This window comes from Macrotis lagotis, chromosome 6, assembly GCF_037893015.1.
Source record: "Macrotis lagotis isolate mMagLag1 chromosome 6, bilby.v1.9.chrom.fasta, whole genome shotgun sequence".
Taxonomy (NCBI): Eukaryota; Metazoa; Chordata; class Mammalia; order Peramelemorphia; family Peramelidae; genus Macrotis; species Macrotis lagotis.
Genome location: NC_133663.1, coordinates 106,687,274 through 106,703,968, shown reverse-complemented (window position 1 = coordinate 106,703,968; position 16,695 = coordinate 106,687,274). Strand labels below are relative to the sequence as shown.

Genomic DNA, 16,695 nt, shown 5'->3' with positions numbered 1-16,695 from the left:
GAAATTTTAGTTTTTATTTAGGATTGTTTAAAAAAAGAATTTTGCTTTCTCTATAATTATTGCCTTGATTTTTGCATATTGCCTCTATTTTTTCTTGTCTCATTGTGATCACTAGCAATTATACAATCGTATTAAGTAGTAATTTTAAAAAATATGCATTTTTCCTGTTTTACCCCTCATCTTACTGGAAAGATGTTCACACACACACACACACACACACACACACACACACACACACACACTCACCCTTAGATTTAGAGAAATATTACTTCCTATGCTAGGGAAAGCTTTGATTATCCTTTGAGTTTGAGTACAAAACTAATACTTGAATTTCAAAATAGATTCTATTTTAAACAGCTTCTTTGACTCATTATATAGTATATTATTTGGTTTACTAGTAAAAGAAAACTAATAAAACTGGTAGCCCAAATTCACTTATATGCTTAGGTTGTAAATACCTGTGAATCATTGGTGTTTTAATATTTTTATTGATATTATTTTTAACATTACCTTTGTTATTTCCAAATTATATCCCATCTCTGGCTATTAAATGCTCCTTGAAACAAAGAATACAAAAGAAAGAAAAACATCAGATAATACTTTGTTTCATACCCATTGTGCCCCTCTTGAAAAGAAGGGAGAGAGGTACATTTTCTCATCTCTTCTTGGTATAAACTTGGGCAAAATAATTATAGAGTGTTCAGTTTTATTTTTGTTCTAGTCAGCTAATGTTTTTGAAGTCATAGAGTATATTTTTTCATATTCTGATTTTTTTTCTGAAATTATAAGAATCTAATGCTTTTAAATTGATGTTCAACATGTCTTTAGGTGCATATTCTGATTCTTTTCTGAAATTATAAGACTCTAATGCTTTTAAATTGATGTTCAACATGTCTTTAGGTGCAATATTCCTATTAAACATTCTTGTACCAAAATTTGATTATAGATACGTATCTATATTTTTTTCTTAGCTACCACAAAAGTACTCCTATGAATATTTTGGGAACTTTCTTTCTCTTTTTGACCTTTTTTTGAGATACATACCTAGTATGGGATCCCTGGGTTGTCCCTGGATATGTAAGTCATTTCTTTAGCATAATTTCAAACTGTTTTCTATACTGGATGGACCAACTATATATATGGACCAACTAATATATATATATATATATATTAGTATATTTCTCTTTGTAGCCCCTCCAAAACTGATTATTCCAGACTTTGGTCATCTTTGCTTTATTGGTTTTGAAGTTTTTTTTTTTATGGAATTACAATGTGAACTTAAAATTTTTTTTCAACTAGAATAGTCATTTATTGGATTAAGAAAATTTGTGATCTCTCTCCTTGGTACTAAGTAAGTATTCTTACTATCACATATTCTTCACATTTAATGAAATGTTAAGATGACTAATAAGTGCATCATCTCTTCCTTTCCTTTTAACGTTAAAATATACATGACTGTGCTGTCAATTAGGACACCATGTTTGAACTATTACAGCAAGTTCACTGTGTCTAAAAATCCAGATAAGGTTCTTTAGTATCTGTTTTTTGTTTAATTAATTTTATTTAAACTGTCAGCCCTGATTATCACTGTGATTATTCAGTATGAGATAATACTCAATAGGGTGCTCATTTAACTCTCCTTGAAGATAAGTGATATTAATTTACAAACTCAATTCATTGAAGACAAAGCAGTAGCTGCAATAATTATCATGTCTTATTACCTCTAAATGACATTACAGTATAATCCCCATGTGTTATGACTAATTCTTTGAAGAATGAAAATCAATTAGAAATCATTTATTAATATTCTTTGACTTTTTACATTATTGCTAATTAATTTTGGGTGTTATTTTTTTCTTTTTCACTTTTTATCTTGTTAGTGTTCATTTGTCCTATTTTTGCTTCTCTCTGCCTTCTTTGTTTTTGTTTACAGAGTACTCACCTGAGCTGCCAGATAGGTGGATACACATTTGCCTGAAAGGAAGTGAGCATATAGTGTTCTAGCTTTCCTGGGCCATCCATTTCATTCTGCAGACATCTTGGGGCTATATCCCCAAGGATTGGAACACCTGCTCCATAGATAGCAAATCTGTTTTTGTCTTCAAACATTTTCTTTATCATTCCTTCATCTTCTTGTACTCATTGAGACCTATTTTCCTACTAATGACACAGTTTCCCTATCCTTTCTTGCATGGTTTTTGCGTATCCTATACTTATTGATCAAGGAAGGCAATTAGGAATATTTCTTGCTTTTCATTACTATTTCCAGATTCTATACCATAGCTTAGGAACCTCTCCTTCAGGTTCACTCAGTCCATATTTCTAGTACTTATTTTCTCTTGAATTCCAGGACAATTTCCTTCTTTTCTCAATGAGTTCATACCTAGATTTTTCTCTTCCCCAAGTTCTGACTTCATACAAAGGGCTTTCAAGATACATAATGAAAGTCCCTCAAACATCCCCCTAACCTACTTCTTTATATAACTCATTTCTCACTTTCATGTTCATGAGCTCTGAACTTTCCTTATTTGATCATAATCTGTTGTCATTCCATCTCTCCCCTCTGTCTTTTAACTTCTAACTTTGTTCTTGTGTCCTCATTGAGACCTCTTGTCCCTTTTCCCCTTGGTTTTCCCCCCCAAGGCCATGTCCCATATCTTGGCTTTCCATTCCTCTTTCCCCATTATGAGTCATTGGAGAACCAATTCAATTCCATCCTGTCATCTCCTTTATCCTACCAATGATCTTGCCCTGATAAAGCTCCAACTTTGGACAGTTTCTTCTAATTGTTGACCCTTTTCCCTGTTCAGGTTCCTGAATGAGTCTGAGTAAACTAATAACACTATACTGACTGGTTCCATTGTGAATTTATGTTAATGTCCTCAACTGGGCCTCACTGAGAGACTATCCTTTTATTTCTCTCTTTAATTTATTCGTCACTTCACTCAACACAGTAAATTTTCCAAATCTTTCACCTCTTTCCCTTTTTTTAATTTAGTATTTTTTTTCTGCAGTTTCATGTAAAAGCAATTTTTAACATTTGTTTTTAACATTTTGAGTTTCAAATTCCCTCCCTCCTTACCTATGCCACTTCCTCTTTGGGAAGGCAAGAACTTTCCATATATGTTTTATATATATGTACTCTCAGGCAAAACTTTTCCATAATAGTCATGTTATGAAAAAAAAATAGGGGCGGCTTGGTGGCACAGTGGATAGAGCACCGGCTCTGGAGTCAGGAGTACCTGAGTTCAAATCTGGCCTCAGACACTTAATAATTACCTAGCTGTGTGGCCTTGGGAAAGCCACCTAACACCACTTGCCCTGAAAAAACCTTAAAAAAAGAAAAAAAAAGAAAAAATAGACAAAAACTCCCCTCAAGAAATATAAAAAATTACTTTTCATTCCTTTGCAAACTTCTCATAGCTTTCCCTCCCTCTGCTCTCTCAGTTGGGAATGTTACCTCTTTCACTGAAAAAATTCAAACTGTTCAATGAGATCTTCCTCTTCTCTCTTCTTTTCACATCACTCAGATATTTCCTCTATTGTCTCTTTTACCTGTTTCATATGAAATGAAATTGATCTTATGAAATTTAAATGAAATTGATCTTTGCAAAGATATTAATGATTTCTTAATTGCCAAATCTAGTCCTCATCTCTTCCCTGTCATACTTTTTCCACTACATATCAATGATCATTTTTATGCCTTGACTCAGGAAACTACTTCTCCAGTTCAAAATTTTCTCCTAACATCCTCTCATGCCTCCAATTGTTTTTGGACATCTTGAACTGTGTTTCTTAGAAAGCTTAAAAATCAACATGTCCCAAAGTGAACTCATCTTTTCCCCTAGACCCTTCCTTTTTGACTTCCCTTTTTCTTTTGAGAGCATGATATTCCTTTTAAGTCATTTAAGTGGCTGGTGTCATCTTTCATTTCTCACTTTTTTTACGCTACCACACATCCAGTCTGTTTCCATACCTGTTGATTTTCTACCTTTTTAACATCTCTTATATATTTATATCTTTTCCTCTTCTGACACCTTACCACCCTGGTATAAGTTGGTGTCCCTGTTTCAAATTATTTTTGTTATCACTTATTTGACAAATAAATCTTTCTAAAGCATAATTCTGACAGTGTCACCCCACTATTCATTAAACACTATTTCCTATTGGCTTATTTTACTTAAGTATATTTGTTTATTAAATTTTTATTTATTTTTAAAACTATTTGTTTATTAAAGTTTAATTATGAGAATAGGTTATTATTTACCTATTTCCTTTAAGAATCCATTCACAATCCTCTTTAATAGTTCTCTGTTAATTTTTTCCCATTTTATCCTGTATGTTTCTCTTGTTTATAAAGTTGTTTTCATGTTTTTCTTCTCCATTAAGCTGTGAGCTCCCTGAAAACAGGTACTGTCTTTTTTCCTTTGTATCTCCAATAATTAGCATAGTGCCTGTCACACTTGTCTTTCATTCCTTTCTACCTGATCCATTTCATCAGTTTTAACACACATTGTAAATATTTAATATTGTTTCCTCAATGGTAATCAAATCAGTTACAATTTTCATGGAGTTGACAATATTAAGGGAATGACAATTCATAGTATGTCTATCAAAGCAACAGAGAAGCTACCAGTACATATAATTTGAATATTAGTGGTGATGATGGAGGAGTTCATAAACTGGATAAAATAGGAGAGATTGGGATTGAAGGTATATGTCCAGAGGACTTTCTTGTCAAAGAAAAAGACAACTCTTCATGTGAGACACTGAAGCAGGAGATATTTGGGGAATATATGTGAGTTATGGAAGTTGAAAAGAAGAGTTGTGTTAGAAAAGGCTCTGGTTTTTTTGGGGGGCAATGTATTCAGCTGAGAAGATGCCAGGGAAGGCTTGAAGAGAGTTGGAAAAATTTGGAATACTCAGCATGGGTGAGTGGAATCTCAAATTGATTAAAATGGTGGAAAAGGGTTGTCTTAATTGCAGTGAGGTCCCAGATAAGATTTGGTAGCATATTTTATGTACATACTGTGATTTTGGTATTTTCTCCACCATGAGTAATATGTAAATAGGGAAGGTGGCAGATTGTGAGAGTAATTCCAAGTTGGTATTTAGCAAGGCATGATTGGTGATAGGATCAGTTGGTGGTAGATTCAAACATAAAGGATGGAATAGAGTTGAAAAGGGGTGAAGATAGAGAAGGAAGATTGTAGTTAGTAAAGAGATAATTTACTGTAGGCAGAGGGAGAGCTAGAATGATATAAAAGATGATGAATTTACTATAAAAATTTGAATGTGAACATTGAATGTGGGTAATAACAAGATTAAGGGTTCTACCATCCTGGCATAGAGAAATACATCTTGGGAATCTGCAGACTGAGTAACTGGAATTTTAAAGTATTTGAGGGACTATCAGTAAGTATATCCTATTCCAAGGGCATTAGTTTGAGTAGAGACTGATTGAGGTGCTGATATTATTGAGTAATATACTAGGATGAATAAAAAAAAAGATTATATATGAAACAATGAACTTCTATCACACGAAGCTTAAAAAGTATATTAAATTTAACAAGGTAAACAAAACAAGGTAAATAAAAACAAAATTGTTTTTGTGTTCCCTTCTGAATTATTTTTTCTGTGTATTTTTAAAATATTCTATTGATGTTCTTTTATTTCTTTTTTTTTCTCTAGTAACTTAATGCCCTTTTTTCACTTTGCAATGTTTAATAAGTAAATATACAAGTATAATAAATCAACACATTGGTCATGTCTGAAAATGCATCATCAGAGATGGGAGGCATGACTGATTCATTATCAGTCTACTGAAGTCATATTTGACCTGAAGTCTTTGTTAGGTTCATTGTACTCTTCATCAGTTCCCACAAGTTTTTTCAACTTTCTCTGAACCTTTACAATTTGTCCTATTTTAAAGTGCAATAATATTCCATTGTATTGTATCTATGATTTGTCCAACCATTTCTTAATGGATAGACACATTTTTTCCTATAACAAAAAAACAAATGTATTTTTTATATTTTTGTATCTCTATGATTTTACTTTTTTTTTTTTTTTAGGTTTTTTCAAGGCAAATGGGGTTAAGTGGCTTGCCCAAGGCCACACAGCTAGGTAATTATTAAGTGTCTGAGACCGGTTTTGAACCCAGGTACTCCTGATTCCAGGGCCCGTGCTTTATCCACTACGCCACCTAGCCGCCCCTATGATTTTACTTTTGAGACTGACAAATAATAACATTGCTTTTACTTCTTTTTCATGCTACTTCTTGGGATATTTGTGATAGTAAACCCCATTACCTAGCAAAAACCTAAAAAAAAAATTAGGTGCTGAAATTATTTAGGAATATAGAAATCCTATAGTATTTTCTGATCTGTGCTTTTGGAGTTATTTTTTAAAAAATTGCAGAAATATATAATGTAAAAATGGCTTCATTTTCTAATATAAATGAATAATATTATATCCTCATTTCTAGCATTTGGAATGGATTCTTCTAGGTTTGTGTTGGTTATTCTATGATCCTTTATAAACTTGATTTAGGGGCATCCTAAGATAATGACTTTGAAATCAGCAAAATAAATACATTTATCGTTCTGGTAATGTTGACGTTTCTATTAATTGACATGTTTAAATTTGCATTATTGATGTTGCATTAATGATGTTTTGAATAATTTTTCTTTGGAATGAATTTAACATCTTAATTTGCAAGGACAGAACCTGATTTGCTGGCTGACAGCAGGTTTTGGGACTGTTCTCATAGTGATATTTTGGATTCAGAGAAACTTTACCAGAACCCAGTGTCCTCTTCTTTGCACAGATAACCAATTAGCTCATAGAGGGACTCAAAGCAAAACAAAACAAAACAAACAAAAAAAACCCCAATGAAGCTGCTTCTAAATTTGTTTAAAAACTGATTTATTTATTGACTGAGCTCTTGATTTTCCTGAATCTTACAGACTCTAAACTAAACATATGATAAATAACATTTATTCTGGACTTCTCCCCTTCCCCCATACTTTATATATTGGAGTATCATTGATCTTTTTTATTTTTTGCAAGGCAATGGGGTTAAGTGACTTGCTGATTCCCTAATAGATCTTTTGAAATAGATCTGAAGACCATTACTGATTGTGTAAGCCTGTACATAATTTGTAACAAAAAAATGACACTTAGTTTTACATTTATAGAGAAAGGAAGGCAAATGCTGACACAAAAAATTCCAAATAGTAAACAAATCCTTGGAAGGACCTTTATAGCTACAAACCAGATATTATAAAATGAATCACTGCAATAATTGTTTGGTCCTGTCAAACTGATAAATAGCAAGAAAGAATGATTAGAAAATTTACATACTTAAGGCTAATTATTTTGCTAATCCTTTCTGTCTTTATCAGCAGTATTACCACATGAAAATAATGATATTTGGATTATTCATTTTAAACGATTTATAGGTTGGACTAACTATCCTAAAGTTGCTTCTAGAGTTAAAGCTATGAACTTAGGATAATGTAATAATGGGGTGGCTAGGTGGCGTAGTGGATAACACACTGGCCCTGGAGTCAGGAGTACTTGGGTTCAAATCTGGTCTCAGACACTTAATAATTACCTAGCTGTGTGGCCTTGGGCAAGCCACTTAACCCCGTTTGCCTTGCAAAAACCTTAAAAAAAAGAAAATGTAATAGTGTGGAAATGTACATTATCCAGAAAGCCTTAAGTATAAGGCAGAAGTTAGAACTACAGAATTTGAGATTACATAGTATGCTTCACATCAAGATGTGGAGTGAATAGGAATAATGATGAAGAAATAAAAAATAAACTGTAGTAACTGCTGTCATCCAACTTTAAGTTGGTAAAAGACACACCTAGAAATCTACAAAATCAGTGGGGAACTGGGAAGGGGTTGATGGGGATCCCAGCCATAGGAGTCAAGAGGAGAGTCAAGGGGAGTATAGTACCAGAGTGCTCCAACCAAGAAGTACTAGGACAATTAGCCCTCAGAGTAACTCTGGACCTAGAGGGCAATACTTTCAAAGATTTTAAAAAAAGCTGATTGCCTGGAGAGTTCAGAGCTCTGTGCTTGGAGAATACAGATGAGCCTAGGATCTCCTGGTACTTAGTGGACAAAAGATAACAGCAGAAGGGAGAGTGAGTGGCAGGACTTCGGGCAAAATGAAGCAAGAGGAGGTTCACTATATCATCAGAGTGTGCAAGAGTACTCAGAGCTAATTAAAAAAGGACTTAGAAAATTGATTGAAAGATAATTTGAGTATGATTAGATTTCCTAAAAAACAATAGCAAAAAAAATCCTGAGTTCCAAAATTTCAAGAGATCATAGATATGAACTGCCCAGACAAAATATGAAGTTTCAAGGTTAAAGAAAAATAGTGCAATTAGTTCCAAAACAATTGTAATAGTAACATCAAAGATCATTGATCACAGAAAAAAAGATATAATAATAGTGAAAAAGGTTCCAATATTTTAAGAATTACCAAAATGTGACAGATATATGAGTATGCCGTTGTACAGTTATTCCCTAATTGAGAGGCACTCCCTCAAGATTCCTATAATTTACTTTTCAAAAAGAACTATACATATTTTTATAGTTTTAGATTCCTCTTGTTTTCCTGTTGAGTAAAATATATTTCTTTATCCAACTCTGCTTGTCCCATTCCCTCCTCTTTGACTATTTCAGAAGAAAGTGAAGCTCAACCCTTCTTTGTATAGACTTCTACTTGAGATTCCTAATCATGTGAGATAATTTTCCTTGCCTTTATTTTTTCCTTTATAGCCCCTATCTTTTCTTCCCTTTCCATTCTTTTAGTCTCTTCACCAGAAGTCCTTTATTTCATTCATTTAACTAATTAAAAGTCTTATTTTACCCTGTAGTTTTGCCAGGATAGTTATTCTAGATTATAATCTCTTATCTTTTACCTTCTAGAAGTTGTTTCTCTTTTAAGGGCTACTGCTAAATCGTTTGTGATCTTGATTGTGGCATGAATTCTTTCTAGGTTGCTTGCAGTATTTTTCTTTGACCTGGGAATTCTGGATTTTGTTTATAATGTTCTTGGGAGTTTTCATTTGTGGTTTTCTTTCATGCCTTCTGGTTCAAAGAGCCTGGGCAGTTTTCTTTAAAGATTTCTTGGTCATAACATTCAGATAAGTCAAACAAAGACTTTTTCCCCCTGTTTTCTAGTTCAATAATTTTTGTGAAGAGATAGCTTCGTTCCTTCTTTCTTTCCTTCCTTTTAATATTTTTTTTTGTTGACTTCAATTTAGTCCATTAAGGTTTTATACCTTGAATACCAAACTGTTTGGTTTTTTTTTTTTGCAAGGTAATGGGATTAAGTGACTTGCCCAAAGTCATATAGCTAGCTAATTATTAAGTGTCCTCCTGACTCCAGGGTCAGTGCTTTATCTGCTGTACCACTCAGCTACCTCCAAACTGTTAATTTTCCTTCCAATTTTCCTTCATAGATCTCATCTATTTTCCAGTTTTTTGTCTAGCTCTCTTATTTTAATTGACTAAAAAGATTTTAACTTTTAAAACACTCGGTTTTTTTTTAAACACTCAGCAATTTCAGTTGACTTTGCCAAGCTGTGTTTTTCTTTGAGCCTTTGTAGTTATTTTGAAATTAAATCTCTCCTTGGTTTGTGAGTTTCCCTTGTACCATATTAGCTTTTTATGGTAGCATTCTTTGTTTTGTTAGCCTAATTTTTCCAGCCTACTAATTGACTTTGAACTTGATGTTTGGACCAGACTGAATACTTATAGAGGGACAATATGAGCTGGTCCACTTTGTTAAAGTATAGTGTTATTAGAATATAGTCTTGTGTTATTAAAGGATTTCAGTAATAGATTAGACAAACTCTCAGTACCTTGAATGCATGCTGGATCCAGGACAAAATCTGCTGTCTGTCCCTCTCTTCAAGTTGCTGATCTAGTCTGAACAATAATATACTGCTGCTGGAATCAGCCACTTTCAGGTAGCTGCCTCTTCAGAGTTACAGAACTTTGGTCTTTGGTCTGAGAATCCTGCCCTTGTTCTTCCCCTTGTAAGCTTTAAACTGGTTGAGAAACTGGAACTAATCATGTGATTTTGATATTAATGGAATATTTGATGTTATAGGAAGAAACCTATAGCGGTCCTGTGGGTCTTCATCTTCCTTTAGGCACAGATTTTCTCTGAAAATATGGAGTATGATGCAAGAATAATTCTAGATTTGCAGTTAGAAGATATGGGTTTGAATATTCTATTTCATTTGGATCCCTATTCTCTATCATGTTGTTTGTGTGATCTTTTGGCAAGTCCACTTATTTGACATGGGGTTTAAATCTTCACTCTGGCAATTACTCCCATGTGAACCACTTGGGCTTTATTTTCCTTTGTTAAAAAAAAAAGTGAGTTGGATTAATGGTGGCTTCTGAATTCCTTTCTAGCTCTAGCTCTGTGATTCTGTGATCTTCCTTTGGGCTCAGTTTCTTTATTTGTAAAATAACGGCATTGTTAGATGATTTCTAGGATCCTTTACAATTTTGAATTCTTTGTTTTTAAATTTGTAAGCCATGTCATGTTTGACAACTCATTTAACTTCCCTCATGTGCATGTGCAAAACAGAGATAATGTGCTCAATTTTTTGCTCACAAGATTTTAATGTATAAATGAGATAATATCTGTAAAGCACTTTTTAAATAGTACTATGTATATGTGAGCTTCTACTGTTACTACTACTATGCTAAGAGCTATATCTTATTAAAATCACTACTACATTGTTGTTGAACAGGAACAAGATTATCTTTGACTTTTTTTATACCAGGAGGCACAATTATCATTTATATATTTATTTTTCTATTTTTTTTTTTATGCAGTTGGACAAATTTGCCAGCATAAGAATTCCAGGAAGTAAAAAAGAGAGACTGCCATTACTCAACTTGAAGCACACATTTTCCTCGAGCACTGATTGGTCTTCAACATCCTCAGACATGATGGAAAGTAATCCTAGACCCCTACCCCTGTCTGAGAAAGAACTCCTAGCACTTTTTGAAAAAATGATGGTAAGAGTTTACTTTTTTTGCAAAATGCCTCATTAAGAAATACCTTAGCAGTTTCTTGTGTTACTTGAACATTAGAAATAATTTGGAGGTTGATGCTCTCCACAGACATGGGGATGGGAGGTTACATCAGGAACAGCCAGTTTCATATATTTTCCAAGATATGATGATTCAAAGCTATTAGTGCTGTGAGTGAGATCTTTTATTAGGAAAAAAGATATGAGTAGTGGTGGATTATAACTTCTTGCTGAGGAGGCAGTTTAGCATCTAGATATTAATAATAGTATCTTCTGTTCTGTTGTACTGTGTTGTCTCAGGTTTTATTTATATCCAGGATATGATAGAGAACCTCTGAAGGCTTATTCACCTTGATTGTTTTGTGCTTCTGGAATTTCCTGTGAAACCAAATGATATTGCCAAAAGAATTCTAGAAAGCATTGTTAAAGAATATGAAATCTTGGAAGTTACAAGAGAAAATAGAGTTATAGAGAGGAAAATTTGGGAAGTAAACAGCTAATTAAGAAAATATCAGGGGCAGCTAGGTGGCACAGTGGATAGAGCACTGGCCCTGGAGTCAGGAGTCCCTGGGTTCAAATCTGGCCTCAGACACTTAATTGCCTAACTGTGTGGCCTTGGGCAAGCCACTTAACCCCATTTGCCTTGCAAAAACCTAAAAAAAAAACCATCAGAAGTATGAGATTTGTATTTCCCTAACTTACTGGTGTATAAAAAGGATGGGATTTTCATTAGCTATGTAATATACCTTAAAAAGAATTGATAAAAGTATATTTATCAATTGTGCTGGAAAACTTTATGTTATGAAGGGAGTGGGATAAACTTGCTTACTTATCTATCAATCTTGGTATCAAAGAAAGTAGGGAGACCTAGAAATACATGGGACAAAAATCCAATAAATAAGCAAGCAGTTAAACCTCCATGGCTTTTGGTACCTATATTAAATACATGCAAAGTATAGGTAATAAGCAAGTTGAGAGCCTAATGGGAGGAGACTTAGTGGAATAGAATCTCGGATTATTCAAAAGCAAAAAGAGAAAGAAAAGCTGGGGGCCAGAGGGGGGAGAAGAGTAGAATAGCATTATATATTAGGAGTTCTAATTTATATGAGGCAATATAGGAACCAGAGGAGAGAATGGGAAAGAGTTCTTCTGGAAAAGCTATGGAGACAGAAATAGTAGGCAAATTGTCTCTGGGGGTGTGTTATAGCCTACTTGTATGGAAAGAGGAAATGAAGAATTTGGGAAGTAGGTTTTAAACCAGGCATGGAGGAAGCATATAGATGATGATGATGATGATGATGATGATAGCAACAATACAAGAACTTGGGAATATAGGTGGTATCATTGATTCCATTTTATAGATAAGGAAATTGAGATAGGCAGAGATAACTGACAGAACTAATAAGTGTCTGAAGCTAGATTTGAATTCAGGTCTTCTTGACTCCATGTCCTCTATTCCAGGTGCTCTACTTACTTGACCATCTAGCTGCTAATCATTTTTTACTTATTTCAGTGAATTCACGTGCTTGACATGTACTCTGATTAATCTTATTCCAGGGGTGCCCAAAATGGTCTGTACCAATATACGTCTTGTTCACTGACAGTCACTTTAGTTACTTTTGCAATTATTAAGAATTGTAATACTTTGATTCACTTACTTTGCATTTTATATTGCAGTTATAGTCTTTTATATTTTGAAGGAAAACACAACTTTGTCCTAGGCTTTATGTTGTATTCCTTTGCCATTTTTAGTATGAGGCATATGTTGTCAGAATTGCAGATGTGCTGCTAGAGGGGACTTTTGGATCCTGAGTCTGTTTCCAGTGTAAGTTAATTGTTTTTTCCTGAGTGAATAATTCATTAACCCACTGAAGGGACTAGGTATGTTAGAGCTATAGTCAACCAGAATCTATGATGTGAGAGGCATATGTGGTGTTATATAGAGAACATGAAGTCTAGATTTGGGTTTCAGCCCCTCTCTGTGGGCAAGTCAACTTCTCAAAGGGTTTCCACTAGTTGAGGAACTTATCTATTAAATTGTTCAATTGATTGATAGAAACACAAAACATTATAAAATCAGTAACTTGTTTTTGTTTTTACATGGGAAGACAAAGCATGAGATGTTAAATAGCATGTAAGAAAAGAGTAAAGACAGTCCACATGGAAATATGTATGAGTAGAAGACAAATAAGTGCTATAGATAATAAGTGTTTATTAGTTTTGGTTTAGATTAGTGAATTTAGTGATAGCTAGTTTTATGAGAGTTCTGATGGGACTCCAGGCAAGGGAACTTAGATTTGACGCCACTAGATTTATGGAAGAGTAAGGCTGCTTTTGAAAGTGAGGAGGATCTAGGCAAAGTTTCCATATTAGGAGATAGAGAGGAAGAATGACTTTTAAATGTGGCCATAACTGAAATGGTAATTAATAAACATAGAAAAATTTTTTTTGTGAATTTTTTTGTCCTTATACACATTTTACTATTTTTCTTGATGCTATATATATATATGTATATATACATATATATACATATATATATATATATGTATATATATATAACAAATAAAACTTGAAGAATTTCTGGTAGAATTTTTTGCTTGTAAAGTATGTTGTGAATTTTTGTCTTTAGAACATCAATTCTTAGACACATCTGCTTTGTTTATTGTCTGCTAAATAAAATTTTTACTTGATCTGGACAGAGTGAAAAGGTGAAAAAGTTTTTTTCAGGATATGCATTGTTGGTCAAGCGTAGAGAATATTTATAAGAGAATGAGAGCTAGGAAACAAAGGTCAACTATATTGCAATTAATATATTCTAAATGCCAACACTGACAAAGTTTTGGCAAGTTATTGGCCTTTCAGTTATTTTTTATATGCATACTAAATAAAACATTAACCATTTAGGTGTCAAATGATATTTCTGAAGATTTGAATACAAAATATACATGACTGAGAAAGTATATCTTCAGTGTGTTATTTTTCATTTCTTTAAATTTAGTTTTTTATAAAACATCAATGCACATCAAAAAGTTACAAAACATCAGTACACATGAGTATTTTATATGCTAAGAACAGAAAAAGTGTTGTATATCAAAATGAAGTTCTTTGATAGTTTTTTTTAGGGTTTTTTTTTTTTTTTTTGCAAGGCAAATGGGGTTAAGTGGCTTGCCCAAGGCCATACAGCTAGGTAATTATTAAGTGTCTGAGACTGGATGTGAACCCAGGTACTCCTGACTCCAGGGCTGGTGCTTTATCCACTGCGCCACCTAGCTGCCCCTCTTTGATATAGTTTTTTAAAAATGTGAATATTTTATTATGAAAGTAACAAAATGGACTACTGAAATAGTGAATAGAGAGCTAGCATTGAAATAAGGCAAATCTGATTCAAATCCTTCTGTGATAACCTACTGACTCTGTAATCATGTTGGACAAATTTTTTAGAAATTCTTTAAAAGTGTAAGTTGAAAATTAGGTACTTATTTGTTGTGTAGGGAAAAATACTTACTTCGTGAATGAAATCGCAGTTCTAATTCACAAAACCTGTTCCAAAGTTAAAAAAAAATCATCACATTTCTTTACCTACTCTTTTGAATATTGTTTTACTTTCTTTTCTGAATTTTTTGAGTCATTCATTAATGTTTCCCCCTCCCCTTTTCTCTATTACTAATACTTCTCATTTTCTACCCCTCAGTGCAAATCCCCAGGGAAAGCTTTACTTTATATATATATATATATATATATATACATACATACATATATACATATATACATATATATATACACACATACATACATACATACATACACACACACAAATATGTAGAGTAAAGTTAAAAAAAATTCATATTGCCTGTGTCTGAAAGTGGATCCCCAATTACATTTTTTTTTGCATGGCGATTTGCCCAAGATCACATTAGGTAGGTAACCCAATTACTTGTTAAAACAAATTGTAGGGGCGGCTAGGTGGTGCAGTGGATAGACCACAGGCCCTGGAGTCAGGAGTACCTGAGTTCAAATCTGGCCTCAGACACTTAATAATTACCTAGCTGTGTGGTCTTGGGCAACCCATTGCCTTGCAAAAACTAAAAAACATAAACAAAAATAAAAAACAACAAAAACCAATTTGTAAACATTTTTTAAAGTTTTGAGTTTCATATTCTATACTTGTGTCTCTCTCTTTCCCCTCTCCCTGAGATAATAAGCAGTTTGATATAGTTTATACATGGGCAGTCATGTAAAACATTTCCATATTGGTCATTTTGTAGAAGAAAACATAAAAGAAAGAAAAAAACAGAAGGAAAGAAAGAAGGTAGCATGCTTAACTTACATTCATATAGTTCTTTCTCTGGAAACATTATTAGTTCTTTGAATTGTCTTGGATCATTGAATTTCCAAGAATAGCTAAGCCACTCAAAATTCTAAATTGTATAGTATTACTGTTAATGTGTATAACATTTTCCCTCTTCTGCTCATTTCACTTTGCATCAGTCCATATAAGACTTTCTATGTTTTCTTGAAATTATCCTGTTTGTCATTGCTTATAGTACAATAATATTTCATTGCAATCATATTCCACAGCTTATTTAGCCATTTCCCAATTGATGGTCATCCTCTCAATTTGATTGGTGATCTTAGGAGGTTCTACATGGTTTTCCTTTATATTCTTGTTATCATTGTGTAAATTGTCCACTTGATTCTGCTTACTTTACCCTACATTTAAATATTCTCATATTTCTCTGAATTCATCCCTTTCATTTTTTATGGTTTAGTATTTCATGAACGTTATCTCATAAATGGTTCAATCATTCCTCAGTTGTTGATCACTGTTCTAGCATTGGTTCTTTGCTGCCATAAAATCACTTCCCTAAATTTTTTTTTAACTTGTCAACATTTGATTTCTTTAGGAGTATATGCATAGTAGTGCTATTGCTGTGTTAAAAATTACATTACATGGGTTTTTTTGTACAGTGTTAAATTGCTTTCCTGAAAGTTTGAACTGATTGACAGTTCCAACAGACCTTGAAATATTCTGTCTTCCCAAAGTCCCTCTAATAACAATTATTTTTTTCTTTTTTGGCACTTTTGTCAAGATGATGTTTGTGGGGTGTTAAACTTGGGGTTATTTTAATGTGCATTTATTAGTGATTTGGAACATTTTTTCCTCTGTTGATAGCTTGTTTTTCTTCTTTTGACCATTTGGCTATTGCAGAAAACCTTCCTTGAAATAAGCCTCACATAAATAAATCCTATATCTGTAGGATAATTAAGCTTTTAAAGTTTTGGTCTAACACTTAAGAAGCAGTAGGAGATCAATAATAAGTATTTTTTTTTTGGTAGAAATATTTGGAGGAAGTGAGAGAAGAAGCAACATATAGGGTCAGAGATTCTGCTTTAATGCAATATTTGTTCTATTGACTGTAGTTTTTCTTTTTTTCTTTTGTAGCTAAAGTGGCTCTTTTTTTTAAATTTATTTTTATTAAAGATATTATTTGAGTTTTATAATTCCCCCCCCAATTTTGCTCCACCCACCCACCCATGGAAAGCACTCTGTCAGTCTTTACTTTGTTTCCGTGTTGTACCTGGATCCAAATTGGGTGTGATGAGAGAGAAATCATA

General features: G+C 33.2%; 1 protein-coding gene across 10 annotated transcripts in view; it reads left to right on the top strand.

Annotated features, from left to right (window-relative positions):
• DIAPH3 (diaphanous related formin 3) overlaps nucleotides 1-16,695 on the top strand; it is a 543,832-nt gene that overhangs the window by 58,251 nt on the left and 468,886 nt on the right. For 8 of the 10 annotated variants that reach the window (XM_074191775.1, XM_074191779.1, XM_074191782.1 and 5 more), the window contains one exon: nucleotides 10,880-11,065. In XM_074191775.1, the coding sequence (XP_074047876.1) occupies nucleotides 10,880-11,065 (186 nt within the window). Of the gene's footprint in view, nucleotides 1-1,299; nucleotides 1,352-10,082; nucleotides 10,412-10,879; nucleotides 11,066-16,695 lie in introns of those variants that run through there. The other 2 variants (XM_074191781.1, XM_074191777.1) reach the window with 2 other exon arrangements.